This window comes from Archocentrus centrarchus, chromosome 15 (genome assembly GCF_007364275.1).
Source record: "Archocentrus centrarchus isolate MPI-CPG fArcCen1 chromosome 15, fArcCen1, whole genome shotgun sequence".
NCBI classification, from domain to species: domain Eukaryota; kingdom Metazoa; phylum Chordata; class Actinopteri; order Cichliformes; family Cichlidae; genus Archocentrus; species Archocentrus centrarchus.
The window spans coordinates 26,776,228-26,799,927 of NC_044360.1; the positions used below are offsets into that span (position 1 = coordinate 26,776,228).

The 23,700-nt window shown below is 42.7% G+C and overlaps 1 protein-coding gene across 2 annotated transcripts in view; it reads right to left on the bottom strand.

The window, feature by feature from the left end:
- Positions 1-23,700, bottom strand: part of inpp5a (inositol polyphosphate-5-phosphatase A) — a 147,567-nt gene that overhangs the window by 36,386 nt on the left and 87,481 nt on the right. For both annotated transcript variants that reach the window (XM_030748132.1, XM_030748133.1), the window contains exons 5-9: positions 21,292-21,355; positions 19,592-19,695; positions 12,863-12,915; positions 11,843-11,962; positions 1,789-1,873 (exon numbers count right to left, since the gene is read on the bottom strand). In XM_030748132.1, the coding sequence (XP_030603992.1) occupies positions 1,789-1,873; positions 11,843-11,962; positions 12,863-12,915; positions 19,592-19,695; positions 21,292-21,355 (426 nt within the window). The remainder of the gene's footprint in view (positions 1-1,788; positions 1,874-11,842; positions 11,963-12,862; positions 12,916-19,591; positions 19,696-21,291; positions 21,356-23,700) is intronic.

Below are 23,700 nucleotides of genomic sequence, written 5' to 3' on the forward strand. Positions count from 1 at the left end.
AAGCAGACAGGTTGATCACTTGATTTTGCTAGGATGACATCATCAGCCTTTTTTATCCCATTAAATGTTTGGATTGTTTGAGGAACCATCATTAAGGGTTGAAAGAAAGGTGATGTTGGCGTGTAGTTTATGCCTCAGCCCAGTGCTCTAATTCCTTGAGGGGAAGTTTAAAAGCACCACCCTGCATTGCTGCAACACCCCTTTAAACAGGGTGAATCAATCAGAGTCATTAGGTCTAAAAAATTTTGGTTTGTGTGTGTGTTCATTTTGGATGAGAATGTGTAAGTGAATGGGGCTAAGGTGCATAAGAAAAGAGTTGTATGGATGGGGGAAGGGGGGGGGGGTGGACACACACTGATGCAAGCCTGACACATCCCTGGAAAAGGGGTCACGACCCCTACTGCACTCAAACAGCATTTCAGAGCGGCAGAGACATGGAGAGGTTGAGAGCTTACCAACCACAGAGCAGCTGGGGACAAGACAGGAAACATGAGGAGAGAGTTATCTATAATTAGCTTCAGAGGATAAACACACATAGGCTCTGAATCATCTCATCTGACTTTGTTTTATTGGCTGCTTTCCTTTCAGCTTAATGCATCCATATTCCCTGCCAGTACTGGCATTGAAAGTACAGTTTTCCTTTATATCCGAATGCCTAGAACACTGGGTCTTTTATCACAGAGATTATACGATTTAAAACAGTCTATCATTGATAGAAAATCAATGTAGTGTCCTAAATGTGTGCCAGGTGACATATAATTGCAGAAGCTGACTTCTGAATAGCCTCAGTGTGTTTGTACATCTGCTGTTCTGGATTCTGTTTGTGTATTTATTATCTCCAAAGCAACACATGTTCACATGACCAGCGGGTTAATGTGATCCCAATTACAGCACCAAAATCAAATGTACTGCATAAACTTTGAGGCAATTAATCAATGCCCACGATAGATCACTGAGTAAAAACATGTGATGTCCATCCCGCTTAGTTGGCCATCACGAAAGAGATGGTGATTTACTGCCCCCCCTAGTGCCGGGATGGCTAAACTACAAAAGGTTTCTTGTGTGCCACACAAAGTTAAGTCCTTCCTAACTCATTTAAACATTCAAGCCCTCCATTCTGAAAACCTCCCCTCCTCTTCCCTCTCCTCTGAATGGGGCTCCAGTTGAAATGAACAATGCCCACACCTTGAACAGACCCACTGATTTGAGGACCATTGTGCTGGAGAGGTTCCTCTAACAAGTGTCTCTCCTGCTCTGTTACCACAACGCTGTCTGTGATGTCTTCTATAATTTGCAATGCCACCAACTTCCACATTTCCTCAAGGAGAATACGAAATGACGACCTTAGCTACGGCTACATTTGCACCAAAAGAAGGATGGAGGAGGAGGAGGAGGAAGAAGGAAGAGGGAGAAGGGAGGGAAGGAGGCCAGGGAGGAAGGGAGAGAGAAAGAGCTGTGAATGGCACCATAACATAACAATGCACTCTGAGGCTCGGTTGGCAAACACAGCTGGGCCAACCACAGTGAAGAGTTTAATGAGTCATAACTCTAAAGAGACAGTGGGGCTCTAAAACCACTTTTACTATACTGCGGTCACTCTCACAAACACACATACACAAACACTTTATGGCACAATACTGTATTACTATGAATTTGAGAGCACGCAACCACAAGTGTATACAGTGCATCATTAGCACTCTGTTGTGCCATTAAATCCCCACATCACCCAGATAATCTAAACAGATAGCTATCTAATTTGTCTATATAGTATAGTAGAAAAACACTCACATTAACAACTTTCCTGGAGTCCAACCTGAAGTTAAAGTCACCAAAGACAAAAAATGGCAGCTTGTCATACCGCCGGTCCGTGATCCTGCAAAACATTCAAAACACACACACACACACACACACACACACACACACACACACACACACACACACACACACACACACACACACACACACACAACCGGTAAGTATTAGCAGGAAATATAAATAACAGAAAAGATTTAACAATCATCACCATGAGGTGTCACAAGTTTGTCAATTCCTCTGACCTCAGGCTAAGTTCATGAGGGCCACAGCACCCCCTGGTGGTCCAAACACTTTAATTAGCACTGATTATTTACTCATTTATTTATTTATTATTTTGTGAGGCTTTTTCACATCTTTCTGTGACCTGACCCAATCTTTAGACAGATTTGCAGCACTCAGCATGCATTTATTACCTGCGTGCAGAAAATAGCAGAAACATTTTATATGAAAGCTTATTTTTTATATGAAAGCATATTTAGTATGAAGGAGGATGTACAAGCTTGCACTCTGGGAAAATACCGTATGAAATCGCTGCATTTGCCTTTAAAAATAAATCTAGTGATATGTTTGCAGGTCTCACAACTCACAAAACAGATGAATGAGAGACTCACAAACTGCTCTTAAATGATCCAAGTCCGGTTCATCTTTAGGGTCTTGTTTGCTTTCGGTTGCAAATACATGCGAGGGCTGTGAGTAAACAAGCTTTCAGCTTGAAATAGCAATTCTCAGCTGACACCACAATTAAATTAATAAAGTGTGATCATTTCCTTTGACAATCTGCTTTGACGGCAAAGAAAATTCACTTTGCTGAGCGAATCAACGTGTGAGTAAACTAGCCCTAACCCTGTAAACTTATTAAGCACTGAAAGGTTTCGGGCCAAAGCTCATTTTCTGATTTGGTGCTAAAGTAAAGACATACAGGAGCAGCATTCGGTTTTTATGATGCACACACATCTGGGAAAGACTCACACAAAACCAGAGGTCACCAAAGTTTTGATAACTGAGTTCAGAGAGTCTGCAGGTGACTGAAGTCAAAAACCAGGCATTAATTTATTAAGCATTAAAATCCCAGAAAGGAGACGCTGTAGGCAGAGAGAGAAATGTGCTACAACATCCAACATAAATTATTCTTGACAGATTTATGGCACTGATTTCTGCATGCCAGAATTTTCTTATACGTCTCTTGTCACTGATATATGAAGGACTGACTGCGAATGGGCACCTGTGAGCCTGGAGCTCAGCTTGGACTTGTTGGCCATGGTGGAAAGGGTTTCTGTGCCTTTCAAACAGACACTGCTGTGCACACTTTGCTGTTTTATGTTTCAAAATGTGTATTAAAATGACATGCTGGTCCTGACGCCACAGCGTATGTATAAGTGAAATCTATATTACTGGCACAGTTGAGGGTCTGCGGGCCACACTTTGAGAATCTTTGCTGTAAATTCTGTTTGTTGCTCACTTTAATTGAATCAAACTGGGAACAAATGAGTGACTTACTTTTTACTCTTCCTTTTAATGCTCATTTTATTTTATAGCTTGTCTTAAAGTCTTTTTATTTCATGAAAAGCAAAGTTAGAACAAATAAACTTGTTGGTCGTGTACCCGGTGGGCTACTGCAGCTTAAAGAACGTCTTCAAGCTGCCCCGTTCTGCGGGAGTTTGACCAACTGAAAAAGCTCCTTTAATGCCTTTTAAAAGGTCTTCAAAATCCACCACATTTTAATGCCAGCTAATGTTTTAATGCACTAAAAGCCCTGCTTCTTTAAACCGTAACAGTATACTGTCTGAGGATTCACAGGATATAGATCCTCTCGATGTGGACTACATCCAAATCTCCAGAACTTCACCACACCGCCAGCATCCCAGAGCTTTAAAAAAAAAAAAAAAAAGAAATGCACCTAAGCGACATATAATTAACTCCTATGCCTCATCACCTACTTAAAAGTGTCTCTTCTAAAGAGTAGAGATAGGAAATTAAAGCTCTTGTGTAATTAATGATTCAGGATGCTTGGCTCGCTATCTCCACTAATCGCACGGATAAATCTCACCATGGACTTCCCAGGCACAGATAACAATATATTTATGAGGCCGTAAAGATAGAAGAAGGCTTTTCTTAGCGCTGGGCCTCAGTCTGCCCGGCTGTCGTAAAGCACAGCCACTTCTTTTCTGTGTGGCAGCGAGGCGAAGGTGACTGGAGTAAGGAGGCGGGGAACACAGCTATTATATTAAATAGAGAGTATGCAGTTTGACATTCCCTTATATTAAGCAGAAACTGCACATGTGCGGCAGTGGAAATGGCACTTGCTCTCCATATATTTTGTTTAAAGCTGGTATCCTAATAACCACCGTCTCTTCAAACAAGGCTGGCTGCTGGTCACTGATACACCGAATGCTTGATACTTGTATCTTTTTGTTGTGTTTTTTTTGTGTGTGTAAATGTTACTTTTTTTTCTGTCCTCTGCAGGGTGAATTTAAGCGCTCTGTTGCTTTGCAAACATGTAGACTTGATATAAAACCATGTACTGGGGAAACAAAACATCAGTCCATGCGCAGTATTACAGTAACTAAATATTGATGGGAATTCCCGGGCATCCTGTCACTCCATTTGGTCACACTTTCTTAATCCCATCACCAATAATGCTCTCGCCTGCAGTGTAACAGAGGAAGAACTGTCCTGTATGTCACATCCATCCACTGCACTCTTCTTATATTGTGTTGTCTCCCCCTTGCTGCATTATGCACATCCTCAATCCACTTATTCGTATACTTGCAGGCTGTTTCTCCCACAAAATGTTTACCTACTGTCTTATGTAGAGCCCAAATCATAAGACCAATACCGATATTTGGTGATTTAAAATTTGATTTATCTGCTAATATTTTTTTCCCCTTTCAGGCACACAAAACATAAACAGATTTCTGTAACATTTGTTATGTGTAATTGTTTCTAAGATAATATGATAATTTAGTTTAAAAATACAAATAATTATTGGCACAAGAAGTTGTGAATTACTCGTTTTTGCGCTCGTTTTTGCTCGTTTCTGCTCGGATCAGCTGATTACGTGTTTGTGGCGTTCCAAACACAGCTACCCGGGGCGCTATACAACATCAACACTCATAACATGATTGAAAGGCATTTCTCTTGTCTCTCCTTTACTTTTTACATTTTCATTTATCGAGTGTTAGAAATGCTGATACCGGTACATCAGCAAATAGCTGATATCGGTCAATATATTCACCAATATATCAGTCATTGATCACTCTCAATAAGTTTAAAGTTACTCATATTAAAGACTTAAACCTGTGGGCTCAGCAAATTTTGACAATTAGATGGGCTCCTCTGGCACATACACAAGTTATACAGGACTATGTGTGCAGTAGCTCTTCATGAACCCAAACTGGGGTTGATGTCATTAATGACCTCACATCTTGGTGCTAAGAGACTGAGCTCTACCCAAACAGGGTTAGTGGTCAGTTTATACTGCTGGCCAAAATGGAGGGCAGTAAAGTGGCTGAACACAGACGTCACGCAGTTCTTAAAGGCGTGGGAACTTCTACATTCCTTGTGCTAATGGAGAATTTACCACCTGTGCTTTTGTGAGTGGAGAGCATGATCCAAACAGATATGTACAAATCAGACAATAAAATGCAAAAAAAAAAAAGAGAACACATTTAAGTGATGAACAGGAAAGATGAGATGAAAGTGATGCAGTCACCCTTAAGAAAGAGTGGATGAAGTGAGAGAGGAGGATAAGGAGGAAGAAGTGTGTGTGTGTGTTTCTCCAGAGCCTGAGGTCTTTCTCCTACTAACAGCCATGTCTAATACCCGCAGCCTGGCTGTTTTGTCTGCTCCTCCAAGGTATCAGCCACAGGTCAGAAGGTAACACTCTGTTTACACGATCATTTCCTAAAGCACTCATGGTGACTCACTGGTGTGAAAGTTGACTTTTTTCTTGGCCTTTGTGGGGATGGACCAAGAATTGCAACATTAGCTACAGCTACTGGGCGTGAAAGGGGCCTGGGGGAGACAGGGGGGTGTCCTGCACTTTTGGGGGTGGGGTGATGAGGTCTGACTGACCCTCACCCTTGGTGGGGGGCCCCATTAGTCTCGTCATCACAGTTCATTCAGACAAACTGTAACAGTGTCAGTGACATTCTCCCACAAAGACACACTCCTTTACACAGTCTATAAACATGCTTTCTCCTGGCCAATTCATCGCGCAGTGACACCCCTGAAAGAGCCTCTTCACACGGCCCGTTCTAGCTGAGGTTTGGGCTGGGGCCTTCGTCAGGCCTTCCAGGAGGCCACACAAAGACTGGGGTCAAACGCTAATTTATAACATGGCCCCAGACTCTGCTCCCAGGCTCCTTAAACCACCAGCACAAAGCCACCGCTAGACTTCCTCGCTTTCTGATTCTGCTTCCAACTCTCACAAAAACATGGTACCATGGAGAAAAAAAATGTGCCCAAGACTCTGAAAATATTCCTATCAGCAGCTCAATCTAACACACACACACACACACACACACACACACACACACACACACACACACACACACACACACACACACAGTGATACCCAATGCTAAGCTTACCTACATTTGAATGTTTCTCTTTTCCACCAGCCTCAGCCTCAATGACTCCAGATTATACACTGATTGACAGCTAAACACAGCCAAAACAGACACTCTATGAGATTATGAGGGTGCAACTGGGGGCCATGTCATGATTATATTGACAAGATGACTTACCATAAGTTGGCCAGTCAGATTCAACTTTGCACACAATAGCTGGGCTGAGCACAGTCATCTATTGTAAGTAAATGTTGAGAAATTGGGAGAATGTTAACATTGTGAAGAATCTGCTGGTGACGTCTTTCTGAATAAGCCAAGGGTGGCCTGTGACAGGACCTTTGACACTGCAGGACAGCCTTACCCTCGTTCCCTCGTTAGCACCCCATCTCCTTAGTAACGCCCACCCCAACAAGAACACCATGCAGGAAATATAAGATGCCGAGGGGGTGAAAGGGTGTTTCAGCGGCCACACAGAAGTTAGCAAATAGGTCTCTTCAAGCCAACAGCATTGTCAAGACATAAGCAAGTAGAGACGACATCGGCCAGCAAAGGTAGAAACAACTTTCTGAGATATAGTTAGGAGCGGACCAAAAAAAAAAAAAAAAAAAAATCTTTCTGTAACTGTTACTGCAGACTGGAAAACAAGCTCAATCCCAGCACCCCACTGCTTTAAAATGTGTTTGGGAATGTGCATCACTGGGCAGGGCTGTTCAAGAGCACCAAGAATGAAGCCAAACTGCTGTGTCAAAAACTGCACTTCCTGTGATGGCCACTTGAGGCTGGTTCCAAATGTCAATCCCCACATAATGTGATGTTGAAATGCCCAAATTTAGAGTGGAAACATGTACGTTTCCTGCCTGGTGTAAAAAAACAAAAACAAAAGCAAAAAAAAACAGTTTTGCCTCCCTCATGAAAACTGCACAGATGTAGATTTTTTAATAGTTCACCTGCTGAAGGCATCTGAGGACTGAGCTCCAGCTGGTGACTGAAATTGTAGTATTTTATTTTTAGTTTACTTGGCACTAATTAGAATTATAATGATGACCATAATACTAAACCTTGTACATACAGTCTATAATTGTGTGTGTGTGTATGAGAGAGAGAGAGAGAGAGAGAGAGAAACTCCTTCAGGCCTCCCAGTGTGAGAAGGCAGCATCCCATAGAGGTACTACACACTCACATGTTTACATAAACATGCACACAAGAAAAATGTAAGATTTCATTTACAAACTCACTGGGAAAAAAATAATTTATATTCTACATGTTATGACACGGAAGTTGTACTGGAAAATGTGATCATTATGACAACACACACACACACACACACACACACACACACACACACACACACACACACACACACACACACACACACACACACACACACACACACACACCAACCACTCTCTTTAATAAATTCATTCTGGCTTTATGGAGGATCCCCCCTGCAATTATCCAGTCCTCCCTCTTGCAGCTCAACATGTCTATTGGCTGGAAACTAGCCGGCCTTTCTCTCCTCTTTCAGCCTGTTGTTCTGGGAAAAGCCTAAAGGGAAACATTTAGATTGGAGGGCTTTTTGAATCACTCTGACAGTTGACTGATGACCCTCCATAAAATGACAAAGCATCGCTGTGTGGTGGCCAGTGCGGCCCACTGCCTCCCCATGGGAAACTAATTGCTTTGAATTGTTAACGGCAACATTATTTTTCTGCCAATCATTGCTTTTGAATGCCCCGAAAATGAGCATGAAACAAGTCTTTTCAGGGAACAAAACAGTTAAATGTCCCCAATGTTGATCAAATTAACTTCAGCACTCTGACAATGGACTATATTTGTGTGAAAATAATGGGGCACCACAAAGCACGCCTTTATGCCAGGATTTCACAGTTGTAATGTAAAACTGTTCTCCCCTGAACCGGACCAGCCACTCTGAATGGGGCTTGGAAACAGAAACAAACTCCAATACACAAAGGAGATTTTTTTTTTTAACTGAAGTGAAAAAAAAAAACTGTTGGTTTTATCTCATGCTATCATTTCACGGGCTCATTTAGCAGAAAGGATCTCCGTCCTCTCCAGAGGCTCCTGCTATGACATCAGCTGTCTTGGGACAGAAAATGCTAATAAGCAGATTTTTTTCATTTTTTTTTATACATATCTGTCCCATCTTATTCTTTTATAGCAGCTGGCAGGAGTTCATTTAACATTATTAAAATGTCCAGTTAAACTTTTCTTTAAAACACTTTCTGTGCACACATAAAAAAACTAAAACCACAGCATAATAATAAAACAATGAACTTTCCACATCAAGGGTAGCTGAGTTGTTGCTCGATGCAGCCCGGAACACACATGGACACTTTCAAAGGACAGGAAAACAAGCAAGGGTACATTTCAAGCGGAGCCTTTGCCGTCCTCCCATGGAAGTGGCCCTCACATCAGCCCGGGCTATGGAGCTGTGCTTTTTTGATGTGACTCAATAGTGAGCTCTGGCTGGCTAAACGTTGTTCCTTCTCAGCATTGTTCCCCCGAGGCCTTGAAGCACTTTGGAGATAAACACTATTTAGCGGTTAAAAGGGCCACAGAGGAAAAGGCTTATCAGATGTGTTCTCAATGGGCTGTAAGCTGCATTATTAGGCCTGAGCCGCAGATAAGGTGGAGGCTGAAGTTTGACGCTCGGAAGCAGAGCTCTCTCTCCCCAGCACTGCCATGTGATCAGGCTCCAGCGCAGACTGCTGCAAGGATCTCAGCTGGTGGTGTGTTCAGCAGCCCCCCCGCCCTTCCCTGCCACCCCCCGATTCCTATCCCATCCCATCCCGCAATGAGAGATTAGAGCTCAGAGAGGAGAGAGAAGAGAGAAGGAGGGGGGGCTCTGGCTTTAGATATTCCCCCTGTCCCTTTTCCTGCTCCGCTTCTGGGGGTAGGAGTCAGAGCTAGGACAATAGCCAAAAAGATGGTTCCCAACCAGCCGCTGAATGGGAACACTGTTGGTGGTAGCGCTTCATTCAAAGCCCGGCCCGGGCACATTGTCCTCCCAGATCGGCAGAGGAGAATGGAGTTTGCTGGTGGCTGCCAAAAGGTTAGCAGCCTCTATGAAAGGACCGACCCATTATTCACTGCCCTTTACAGAGCCCAAGCACCCTTTGTGCTCCTCCCTTCCCTTCCCTCTGCACCGCTAGCTTTTTCTCACTCCGGTGCTCCGGATCTGCGCCCGAAGGCTTCACCCTAAAGTGAGTGAGTGAGGCGCGATGCCCCCCACTATCCCACCCCTGTATCCCTAGCAAGGAATACCAGCAGAGCTGGAACATATAACAACCACCGCCGCCGCCTTCCCTCACACCACTTACCCCTCATCCCCACCCTTGTCAAAAGAAGAACCTTTAAATGATATGGCCCAGAAGTAACAACAAGGTTACCATCCTACAACACAAGGGGATTTAGAAGGAGGGAGCGTGGAAACTGCCACTCAGCCAACACAATTTCTATTCAGTACCTTCAGCCACCCAGCTAAGGCTCTCACTGCCGTTTAGGTGTGTTTACAGGGAGACCTTTCAAAATAAATCAACTGAAAATGCATGATGAAAGAAGAGGAAACGCAATGAAAACACTTAAATGCGAGCAGCAACAGAGGTGCTTTTGAAACGTGATTATGTCAATAAATCCAGGTAAGTTAATATGTAATAAAAAGTGCAAAAGCTGCTAAAACTCTCCCACTTTCCTGCCCATTAAAGGCAGCACATTCTTTCATCAAATCAAAAATGAAGCAAAGGTAAAATATGACCTTGTGGAGAAGAATTTATAAAGTGCCTCATAATTCAGGCCGATCAGAAAGCCTGCTGATAATGTATGCCACACATATGCATGTAGTTACCCAAATGGAGGTGGTGGGGAGCCATGTCATGCATTCTTATGCAATATGAATGGGAGGTTACCGGCTGCAAGGCGGATATTAGGCTTTTATTCTGTGTTAGCATGGCCAGGTACAGAGCAGGGGTTCCACTGTGCACTCCATCATCCCACTCTGCTGCAAATGGATATCCCATAAATTACATTAGCGTGGCCTATGAATGGAAAGCATGGCCTGTTTGCACAGAGGCTGGCTTTACTGAGCTCACAGGGAAGAAACCTTTACCATGAAGCTTCCTAGGCCACCACTAGAATAATTAAAACTGTTAAACTCACTTAGCCTTGCTCCTCTTGGGTCACTATTGTATAAATGATATGGCACTGTGCGTAGCACATTATAATATGTGCGGTATAAAAACAGAAATGATGGTCCAGCAAAAAGGTCAGGAGGTCACAGATAACTGCAGCAGAGTGTGAAAACGACATTAAATTTAACTGAAATAATATTTTTTAATTCCATGTGCAAAGTTTACAAACTGACCTCTGGGCTGATCTCATGAAAGCCTCCTACCCATAAGAAGCATGAATGTGCTCAGGCAATATAATGGCAATTAAATCTGAATTTAATGTAAATCAACCCAATACTAAATAGCTACATGTTAGCAGCATGTGGGACGAGACACAAACACAGAGTCTGGGGGGGTCACCAACTACTGTACTCCTCATGCTGAAGCCCAGATAAGTGAGGAAATGCAGGTAAAGGTCCTTTCTCATTGGTGTTTGTCCGGGGAGGGAAGTTCAGTTCTGACGGCAGTGATGGCAGTATATGTTCAAGAAATCTTGGTTTAGAGCAAAGCGCTGTTCACAAATAATCAGCTGACAAATGCTTCCTTCTTTTTCTCTGCTGGTAAAACAACAACAGAGATCAATGTGGGATTACACCACCCCCCCAAAAAAGAAAGAAAATTAAAAAAAAAAAACAAAAAAAACACAGAAATGCTGGAAAGTAAGAAAGATTTAGAGTGAGGGACAAAAAAAGAACAGATAAGAGAGACTTGGGAGTTCGCAGACCGTATAGTAAGAACCCCTGCTTCTACAGACAGATGTAATCCCACTGGTCTAAGACCGAATCCCACCAAAACCTTCTCCGTACCTCTCTTGCTCAGTCTAAGCCTTGATTACAATATCAATACAGGTTTTGCCATGCTGCAGAAAAATGGGATTTGTGACTATCAGCTGCTACCTCAATGTAGACATGCAATTGCTATTGTTCACATAAAAAAACGACTTTTTATTCAACGTTATTCTCACATCGTAGGCTTTGTAAAATTTTATTCTGCCTCCAATTTAACAGATAAAATCAGACAGATGAAATATGAGTAAGTCATAATTAGTGTAAACATGGCACATACTGAAGTAACTTGTCTTGCGGGTTATATGAAAAATGTGTGGATATTATGTGGCTTCATGCTTTACAGAAACAGATATGTTACAGAGTAAATGTATCTTAAAGTTAAAGGACAATAATCAGTGTGCCTTAATCTCATCAAGACTACAGTGAAACAAACAAACAAACAAAAAAAGGCAACAGAGCTGGTGACCAGCATGTACAGTACCTGCCTAAAACATAGCGCAGTGCCTTCTGCCTGGTCCCGGAGTAGACTGAGGGGCTTTTCTCCCAGGCCACAATGTTGGAAGCATCATGGAAAAGGTGGATGTTGACCAGGTCAAAGGCACTGATGGAGAAAGGGCACACTGTGAGTGAGCTTCTCTATCCAGTCAAATACACTGAGGGGTATTCCCTACTGACAAAAACTTTATTTATTATATTTATTTTTATGCCACTTCTAACACAGTATATAGATGAGAATACCACTACAAACTCTAATCTGCTTTCTTTCATTTTGTCCTGTTAGCAGCACAGCTCAGTGTACAGTGATGAACACCTCCCTGCAGATCCTATCAATCTGGGGGGTTTTGTTAGCACGGTGCTTGGCAGGGCAACTCAGAGGAATTGATCTTATCCCACGGGCTTTATTCTGCAGCGACATCCTGAACAAATGAATACATCCGTGGCTTTGACTATCTCTGATCTGATCTCCTATTCTTCACCAGCCTCACCCCCTTGCGCTCTCTCTCTCTGCTCTTGTCAAACGTCACGCTCCTATTAAATGCTTACCGTTTCAGCTCTTTAGTTCTCATGTCATCCCTCTATTAGATTACAATCCCCATCTTCCACCCCCCCCAGGCACCTAATCCTCCCCCCATTCCCCAGCTCTGCACACTGGAAGCAGCGATGGGATTCATCCCATACAGGTTCAATTGCATGTAATGTTTTCTGTCATCTGTCATATGCAGCTGCTTGGGTAACGTGATTACGTCTAATCGAATCCCTGCTTACTTCTGCGGCGAACTGTCCGGAGAGGATTCGGCTGCGTAAGTCACTCTCCCTGTATGGCTGTGCTGTCTATGATAACCTCACAGAGTACGACTCCCTGCAGCTTGAGGGTGCAGTCAGACATGACCGACGTGGCTAGAGATTCATCTCTAATCACACCGATACAGTTGTAATGATTCAAGGTTGAACAGTGATGAGGTGGGATGTGTCATTGTGAGGACCTATTAATAAAACTCACTAGTCAGCCACGACCCATCGAGTTCTGATGAATCCCTTTCTGGACCACTTGCACTGCAGAACAGAGAGACTCAATTTAGCATGACAATAGACAGTGGTGAGGATTTACCATGAGGCAAATGAAAGCTATGAAGTCAAAATATTTCACAGTCAAGTGACAATGTCCATCATCTGGGAGCATATGGTTATGGTTTACATTTTTCAACACTATTTGATACTCTTTACACAAAAAAAAAATCCATTAAACATTTCCTGAATTGTAAAGCAATTAAAATTTAAAAGTTACTTATGGAAACAGGTTATTAATGGCTCCATAAACGCACATTAATCCAAGTTAATGAATGAACAGTAGTGGAATATAAGTGAATTTTACCCACCCACTCCACTACATTTCACTAGAAATAATTAAACTTTTTATTACCACTGCTACACTAGTAAATAACATTGAACAAAGCACAGCGTCTTAAAATGCTGACAAGATTCAACATGTTTCATATTAAAAAAAAACAAAAACACATATGGTACATCAATATTCTTATAAATAAAGAGGACTTAGTCATTGAACCTGACATTTTCAACACAGTAATACAAAGAAAGTGGAACGTTATCAGTCTAAATTTTAAACATTGTTAACATTGAAGCTAACACAATTAGGTCTTTCAGTAGCTGAGCACATGAGGTGGATTTTAACCCACCTCACCTGAGCCTGAACACCTGATGCTGCTGACAGGTTCTTATTGAGTGAGCCGGTGGAGGAAATGTAGAGGGGCAAAGGTAGAAAACAGGTGTTCTGTCCTGTCTGAAGTCCGCCTCTAGTCTTTTTAGGCTGAACAGTGAGGAGGACACTGCAGTAAAAACTAAAGTGAAGCATACTTTTGCATCTAGCTACAGTATTTTTAAGTGGGGGAGATCAGCGGACGGTGGCACTCTGATTTCTGACGTGCAGCACTTGTCAGGGGAAAAAGCCGCAGGAAGACGCCAGGTGACGGCCGTAGTGCAGACATCCAGCATGCAGCTGTTTGATCAGATCGAGCCTGTGGGATCTGATCAAACAGCTGCATCTTTCTCAAACAGCACATGATCAAACAGCACATGATCTTTCTCAAACAGCACATGATTCACCACGAAGCTGGTTATTAAATGAGAGACAAATTGATGTTGCGAGTGTTCTCATTCTGAATAAATAAGCCTCTTTCTTGCAACCGCTCTCTTTTTTCTGCCTCCCTCTCTCTCTCTTTCTCTGTGATACTCCTAATGGGGAGTTAACTGTAGTGATAAATAAACTAATTACGGGCCAGGTCACATAATTACAAATTGACTAATTTTATTTAAAAAGCTCAGATGCAAATTAAAGGCCTAAGAGGTATTTGATTGCGCCTCACATCCTTCAATCTGCATTAGTATAAGATTAACTGTATCAAATTGAATTACATTAGCATACTTGAATTAATCCATAGTGCCTTGGCAGGATGTATGGACCCAATTATAACTTCCCGTCCGGAAATTGTGACTTTGAAAGGAGCATATGTAAACAGATATGATCCTACCATGCTGCAGCAAAACAGATTGACCTCACCCTTTAAAATATACCTATATTTTTTAACTTAATGAATATATTAAAAAGATAAACATAAGCAATAAGGTCTGAGTAACTAGGTCCAGTAATCACACACAAAAATGTACTCTGAATAACACATTACTTTGTGGCATGTTAAATCCATTAGCATGCCGCATGTGTTTGTCAATGTAAAGTTGAGGAAAGAAAGTAGGAGAGGATGAGTAGCGACAAGACGAAAAGTGAGAGGAGGTGGTGGCGGCGGCGGGGGTGGGGGCGGGGGCGGAGGGTGGACTTGCTCAGGACCCGTACGAGCACTGACTGCCGCCAGAGACGTTTAATCTCGATTTAATTTAAAGAGCCATTAACTACAATCGCAGCATTAAAATCCATCACTTTCTTGACACCCGGCCCCAGATTGCCCCATTTCCTCCACATATGACTGATTGACCCCCTGCTTCATCGCTCGCCTATAAACACACTCACAACATGCACAGGGCGCGCACACGGACAACCATCGCAGTGCAAGCATCAAACGCATCACTACAAAGTAAAAAATAAAAAATAAATAATGATAATAATAATAATAAAATCATTTTCATCTCTTTATTTCACACTATATAAGTGCTTTAATTACGTGGCATCTCACAAAATCAATCAGAGTGCAGACGAAGAAGACGGGCCTCGCCTGTGGGCTGACATGACGACATCACGGGTTGCTTGTGACAGCTGATATTGGAGCGGAGATGGTGACACAGATGCTGTCCAGCCTCCATTTAATCTTCTGCTGAGACATCATCATCATCACCCCTCCCTCTCTCCTCCTCCACACACACACACAAAACTGATCTTTTTAAATTTAAAGAGCTTAATCACATGACACAGCTTTTTTAAAAGTCGTGTTTGTATAATAGGTCATGTGTGATAATATCAAATATCAGGTATGATTGCTGTAGTCGCTGAAGGGGAGGGTGACAGCGGGAGTCGAAGGGCAACCATAAAAGGTCGCAGGGCTCGCGGTGACATTGGCTGACCTTACACAGGTCACCGATGGCGTCTCCGCCCATGACAGTGATGAACGGCGGCTACGGGGGTGGGGAGGGGGGGTCACATCCACGGATGTTGGGCAGTACACAGACAGACTGCTCGTGCACACGTGAACAGAAAAAAAAAGATAAACAACAAGGGTGAAGGGGAAGTAGAAGCCATCGGATTCACATGAAACTACTACATAAAACTCCCCAGTTGTGACCAATGGAAAATTATGCTGCTATAAAATGTCACATGTGACACAGTCAGCACACGCTCATACACATAACCCACTCTCAGTGCTTGCCCAAAACACCCTCCTGCCACTGCTTCCCGGTCCATCCCCTTTGATTTTTTGACCTTTCTTATATTTCAGCTCAAAGTCTGACCCCCATAAATAATACTATGCTCAGAAGGAAGGAGGGGGGGGGGAAGAAGAGTGCAGGACAGGGAGTGGAGGGGGGTTACACAAAAGCCCTGTGACAGAAATGCACTGTGAGTAATAAGTAATACACACAAACGCTGATTGATTTGAGCCCCTGTAGACAGTCACATTTATCTTTATTCCATCATCCAGGGGGGCACATCAAATGACTGAGGGCCTCACGTAGGGCTTACATGACTGGACAGTACATGATCATATTGTGTGTGTGTGTGTGTGTGTGTGTGTGTGTGTGTGTGTGTGTGTGTGTGTGTGTGTGTGTGTGTGTGTGTGTGTGTGTGTGTGTGTGTGTGCTTAAATAAAGATGTACCACAACTACAGAGGGCAGTCGCTCTCTTTCACCACAGCGATACCGCAGCAAAGATGCTGAAATTAGAAAATGCTTTTAAAAAAGCAGGAAGCAGAGTTCAGTTACAAGCTCAATTTTTCTGATTTTTCTATCTACCAAAAAAAAAAAAAAAGAGTGAAGAAAGCTTCAATTTGGCTTTCATATCAGCATTAGCTGCTCATTTATGAGCTCCTTGCAGTCTCATGGATCACACCTGTCACAGAGAACAGCATCTGTGTCACAGGTGTCTTGTCTGGTGATAGATGCGGAGAGCATTTTACAGGCAACGCCAGTTTAAATGACTTCATCTCCTTAACGTACACATCGCGTCTATGAATCACGCGTGGCGTTTAAATCATAAGGAGAGAACCAAGTTTACTTTCAGCGAGGGCAGAACTTGAAAGTAATCGCAGCCCCGTATCAGAGCTTACTACAGGGGGCACTAAAAGGGTATGAAAAGTCAGTGCTTTAATGGACACGCTCAAGGTGCCAAACAACAAATACAAACTCATACAGATGATGATCTACAGCCTGACGGCTATTTTCTTCCTCCTCCTCCCCCCCCTTACCGTTGTGTAAAACAATCAATACCAAGGGCACATTAAGGTCTGGGTCGTATACTTTATTTATATAAGGCAATGACAAATCCTTATGATGCAATGGTTTTTTGGAAGCATGTATTACAGCGCCAAACAAATAAATATATTAATCCCCACTGGGGCGCTGAAGAGATTGACGGAACAACGGGGGGAACGACAAGCCGCCAAATCCATCACCGCAACCTTTCGGAAGAAATGCTTCCACAATTTTGTCCACTTCCTTCTTATTCAGCACTTCAATTAATGTTCCCACTTCACTCCCCTCCACATACAGCTATAACTCAGGGTGGGATTTACGGAAAGAAATGAGGCTTTGCATATGGAGGGGTTGTCACTTAAATCAGAATCAAACGAAAAGTGTGAAAGTAAGTAACTTAACCGAATATTTTATTTTATGACACTGAGTTCAGCCACTTTTTAGAGCTGAAAGCTGAGCGTGATTTAGGCTAAATGAGTAATAACTAAGATTATCAAGGGGAAAAAAAGTTTCCAAACTCGTTCCAGAAAGGTTGGATACTAACTCCACTCTAAGCCATTTTGCCTGTTATTGGTTTTGCCTGGTGTCCTTGTATAAAAACGCTTGTATAATTTCAGGTCTATAAAACACAATCAAATCAAACACATCAGGTTTTTCCGGACGACCTAAGCTGTCGGTGTGCTGCCGGCATGTCACGTAAAAGATTGTAAAATTATTTGATTATAAAAAGAAAATGGAAAAAAATGGCTTCTGAAGGGGTAAAAATCACACTGAATTAGTCATTTAAACACCTCATGTAAGAGGGTGAAAGTGAGCCACTAGTACTGGGATATTTCAACTATTTTATAATATAATTTATTCACATATCATTGCTTATAATGGCTTAGATCTGAAGAGGTTTTAATTAATTAGTGACAGAAAAAGACAAAAATTTAAAAAGTGGCATTTGCTGATACCTGCTTGTTATGTATGTGTTGTTCTCTGCTTTATATGTTTGTAACTTCAACATCTTTGGGTTGCATCATGATTAATGGAATATCTTGAAAAATGACTGGAAGACGAGTAAATAATCAAACTAGTTGCCCTGCCTCTCACACAGAACACCGAACGCAGAGATGGATTCATGGGCGCAGTGAAATGTACTAATGGCATTTTGTTTTAAACTAACACAAACACTCAGCGCTCCCACCGTGATGTCACCAGCTGTGACACGTTATTAATGGCGGACGGTAAAGGTAAAGACGCGAGCAGAGAAAAGCACACATCGGTCTCTGCGGCCAACCTGAGCCGCCATCTGTCACTCTCCCACCTTCCCCAGAGGATTCAAGATACCTGCCCTCTGTGTCCTTTTTGATGACTTTTAATGGTGCACTTCCACATCTGTCACGAGACCTACTCCGCACACTAATGTGATCCAAAAACCAAAGCAACTGGTTTTGGACTCCCCCGCGTGTGGCGTCCTGTCCGGTCCAAGATCCCCGTGTAATAGGATTCCTCAAAGCTGCAGATGGATGGCAAATCTAGGCGGTTTCATCTACTAAAAGAGGGCATAAATCACGAGCGGAGGAAGCGGGGACGAGGCAGGGGTTATCACCAGTCTGCCTCCCTCATGAGAGCTTTGCATTAAAGCATTAGTGAAATTAATTCATCTTTCATAAGAGGTTTGAGCAGTATCTGTGATCTATGATAACAACCAATTTCTCACTACGGAGGGGCCGGAGGAGGGAGGGAGGGAGGCAGGCACGAGAGAAAAAAAAAAATACTCTGCGACCCTGATAGACTACACAAATCTGCTCTTTTTAAATGGGCTAACATTATCTGGAGTGCTGCTCTCTGGAGCATCATCCCAGATTCATATCCCAGCCGGGAAAGAGGCATAAATCACCGGGCAAAACTTTTCTCATCTGCCCCCCCCATACACATGCACACACACCTCTTTTCTTTCTACATCAATCCTCTCATCCTTCTCACCGTACGCTGTGCCAGGTTTGTTGTGGCGGTTTTCTTTGCTTGCCCTGTTAAATGCAGAACAATGCTTTGCTGTAATCATTTTAAATGGCTTTGCGCCTCAATCAGTGTAATTGGTTTTAGATCATCTCTGGAATGGGAGAGCGGGAAAACCTGAAGTTGTTTGGCTGCGAGTGAATGCATATGTTAGTGCATGTGTGTTTAGGGTGTCTTAAGGGTAGGCAGATAGGTGGGTGAGTGAGTTTGGGGGGTGGGGTCCTGCACTGGAGTGTGTGAAAGAGACGGAAATTGGGGGGAAGTGTGTGAAGGGGCCGTATCCATCTGTTTTGCATATATTTGCGAAGGCGGCCGTCGGAGCATGGTTGACAGATGAGTGGGGAGTGCGGGGATGACACACGGGCGGTTGTGCTCTTTATTACTATATCAGCACAGCTATGCTCAGCGCTCAGCTCCCGTCTGATGGCGCACCACATCGAAACCAGAAAACTGAACACAGCAGCGTGAGCAGGGAACTGCTCCACGGGACACGGGAAACGCAACAAGGACTTTCTCTTTGAATTCTTTCTGCTGATTTGTCTTTAAATCAGTCACCTGGATTTCCTTGAAGTAGAAAAAAGAAAAACAATAAAAGCTGCAAACAGAATAAAACTGCTTTGGAAAAATATCTTTTTCTGTATTAAATACTGAAGTTTGTATTGGATTTGTTTACTATAACAAAATGTGACAACTGATGTACCTAAAATATTTAATAATAATGTCAAAAATTAATTATTTTGACTTCACCATAGATTACCTTGTGCTTATTATCATGTGTGCTTCTTACAAAACCCACCTCTGGAAAGTAGTCCTGTGGAAACTTCTCCTTCTCCAGTGTGGGTGTGCTTTCTAGTGTCTCTGAGTAGATTTCTTTCCCACTCACATTTATAAATGTCTTGGCTGAAGATGAAGCGAGGTCGACAGGGATCAAGGGGGGAGAGGAAAAGGTGGAGAAACAGAGGAAAACACACACTGTTACAACCACAGAAGGTTCTTTTTTTTTTTTTAACACTCCAAGTGTGAGTCCGAATCTTCTCATTGCATTGACTCCTAAGGCCATTTCAGCTTCCTCAGACAACTGCCCCACCTGCTGGTCAGAATGAGGAACATCTGCACTCAGATGAGGGAAGACTGAGTGAGTACATGTCTGTATTTGACCTCAGAGGAAACTTACAGTGGATTAAATGCTGTAGAGTTAAACACTTTAAACACCTACTTTTGGATGCTCTGCGTTGTGCCTTATATTCTGTCATACACTGCACGTACTGTTACATGGGTAAATATTGACCTTAAAAATGGTCATAGTTTAAAATAATGAGCCAAAAGTCTTTAGACTGCTCTGAACACTGTTTCAGACAGTTTTTTTTTTTTTTTTAACTCTTGGCTCTGTGTGAGGTTACAGATGGGCTTTATCCTTTATATGGTCACCTCAGGCGCAAAGCCCCTCCCACCTGCTGTTCAAATCCTTAATTTGCAACAGGCAGCCAATCAGAAGAAAGGTGACTTAAAGCGACCTAAGATGACTTTCAGACAGATGACAATCACATTTACATGCAGTGGAATGAAATTTCTGTCTATGGATATGAGCAGAATTGGTCCCCCTTCACCTCCATCTACAACATCTAGGGTTAGGCGTACGGTTAGATTATCCCGCCCCTTTTTATAGAATTTTAACTTGTTAGGAATGCCCAAATGGAAAAAGTTTTAATTAAAAATAAACGGTAATGCCTAAATATATCAGACGTCATTTAAAATCTTCTAAGATTGTGGAAAGTTTGCACATGGCTAAAACAAAACCCAGCCCAAACAGACATGCCACTGCTGATAGAGATTAAGAGATTTTATTATTTGCATTTTGCACTAAAAATAAACTAAAAATATAAACAACATCTTAGAAATGGAGAGAGTTCAAATGAATTATGTTTGATTAGCTGCTTCAGTTTCACCATCTTTTGGTAATCTACAAACATCTGTTATGGCAAGTAAACACCAAAGCACACAGTTTATGTGACTGTAATTTTAAATCAGATCTTAATGTGTGTGTGTACACGGCCTCTCCTCTCTCGACCCCTCTCCTTCCTTCGCCCTGTCCTTCACTGGGGTAACTGGTGCTAATGCTGACTTGGGTCTAATAGGAAGCGAGGCGCCTCCACATCTATATCCCTTCTTTAATTAGTGTGGTCACCAGCCCCCTGGGCCCTCTGACACCGCAGGCTGATGAGACCGCTGTAACTGTCCAATAACCTGCCGCACACCATTACTGTAGGCCCGAAATCGCATGAATTAAATCCTAATATTTATAAGCATTACCATTCTGTCCCGCTCCCTTTACATTATCCTCAAAGCCAATCATAGCTCGCTGCTTTTGATGGAAGCGGGAATAGCCTGCGAATGGTTGAATGTGATATGCAGGAATGGGATAAAGGGGCACGAAGTGAGGATGGTGGTGATGATGCTTCCAGTATGTGTCATGCGCTGGAGAGAGGAGGGTCTCACCTTTGAAATCAAACTGTTGGATGATGTTCAAAGAGTCGTGGATAAAGTAGAAACTTCCAAGAGCCTGCAAGAGAAGAAGAATTTCATGTGACATTCTCCTTTACCTTTTTTAAAGACATATTTATTTGTTGACTGGGTCGTGACCCAGTGGGCATTCACGGCATCCACAGTAATAATTTCCAGCTTTCTTCTTTATTAAAGGAGCTAAAACTCCTTCAAAAACTGTTCACACTATCAGCATTTAAAGGACTGATCCAATGTGCAAATGCCTAATAAACTGCACTGAAACACACTCCACAGCACACTCCACAAACACTACACACCATCAGCTACACAACAACAGGTGCACCGTGCTCTCAGTACAGTACACTCAGCGCAGTCTCTGCACACCCTATTCTGGAGTCCTCTAACGTGACGAGTCAACAATTTGAGCTTTCAAAGGATACATTCAGATGGACTTTTCAATGAGCAAAGATCAACTTCAATAGGCTTAAAATCTTAATTTTCCCTGTGAACAATCAGGAAACTTTCCCAGTCGGTGGACGAGCCAATCAAAGTCTGTGGGAAGAAGTGAGAGTCGTGCAGAGGGGGATTTGATGCGGTTCACAGTCCACTACACTGCTTTTCTGTTGGCCTCTTTACATTTAGGGCAAATCGAGGCAAAGCTCAAGCTCAATCCCCTGTGTCTTTGAGATAGCAGACCTTTGATTTAGGATAATTCTGAGTCTCCTTTCTCCCCTCAAACAGAGGCAGAGAGTGGAGGGGAACTTCAGCTATGAAGACCACAGCTACCAAATTAAAACATAAGTGAGAAGAGGGAGAAAATTATCACAAAAGAGTGAGAAAGATAAGAGCCAGTGTACAGTAAATGATAGATAAGGAATGGTGAATGTGATCAAAAGAAGGAGAAGACATCAGAAGAGAGAAAAAGGCTCAAGGCATGAGCTTTTCCTGGTTTTTTTTCCATTCTTTCCAGCACGCTGGGAGAGAGTTTGGGCCCTGCCTGGCCTCTGCATTATTTATGAGCGCCGGCACATCTTGAGATTAAACATTTGCTGATTTGTCAAAAGCACAAACATGAGGTCCTGCCCATCTCCTTGACATATAAGTTCAGCCGACAGAAAACACTGTCGCACATTTAATTGATGAGAAGCGCGCTTGGTGACCCGAACCGCCGTCGCCGCGCTCCCCTCCCTCCGTCAATCCCTCTCCCGCTCAGACGGAGGAAAAGGGAGAAACTGTGAGGGGACGGCGCTGGGCGAAGGCAGGACTCAAGGTCGCAGCTTCCCATTGCGAGAGGACAGCTTCCAGGAAGGCCCCCCTGCACTTATTTGTGCTCACTTGTCTTTATGTTCTCTTTCACCTAAAGTGCCAACAACGGGCTTGGACACAGAGATGGATAGCAAACCGGGGCCAGGCGGGGATAAAGGTGCCATTTGTCAAAATGGAGCCACTATGCTAACTGCTGCTGTTTATGTGAATATTTCACCGAGCAGAGGACTGAAAAGACCATTTTGACACATTATTGTGTGATATATTTCTTTTACAAAAAGGAATTTTTCTTTTTCATTTATATTACAAATTAAATTGCACTGCATTTTTTTCCCCCTGCCAAGTCCAAGTACTGCTTGATCAACCAAAGATTAATAGACAAAAATGTTAGAGATTCATGCTGTAAGAACTTTATCAGGCAAACCTGAAAAATACACTGACCTGTTCCAGCAGAGCATTTTCTGCTATAATAGTGGGTTTTATGATGTTAACAAAAAGAGGGGAAAAAAAGCAACTTAATGATTCCAGGGGAATTGTGACAGACCGTGTTTTCTGATTTGAAATTAATAAATAATAATTAACAATAATGGGATGCTCATGCAAACACAAAAATAAATAATCCAAACTTATCTTCTGTTTAAAATAACCACCGTCTTTTTCAGCTCAAGCTGATACCTGCGCTTCCCCTCAATGCCTGTGCCTACTAGATATAAAATTAATATGACATCAAACAAACCCGCATGAATCAATTATCAAATAAATTATAAACAACTAGGCTTAAGTGGCTTTCCGTGTAATCGCAAAAATCTACTTAACCCTCAACCCTAATAAATATTCATCTGGCATCGGGGTTCAGATCCCAGCAGCTGCTGGGCTCCCTCTCCTCTCCTCTGCCTGCCTGCCTCGCCTCCTGCACTCTTCATGAAGAAGCTATTATATTAGCAGGGCACAATTAATCCATTTGTCTCTTTACATGACAGGCTCAAAATATTCATTAGGGCTGGACTGCGCTGACAGGCCATGCTTATCTTTTACCAGTAGCTTTACAATGGGCTGTGTCAAACGTATGTTTGTCACGTCCCTCTTTATTGATTAGCTGCCAGATTCACTTGAAATAATTAAAAGTATATTTTACAT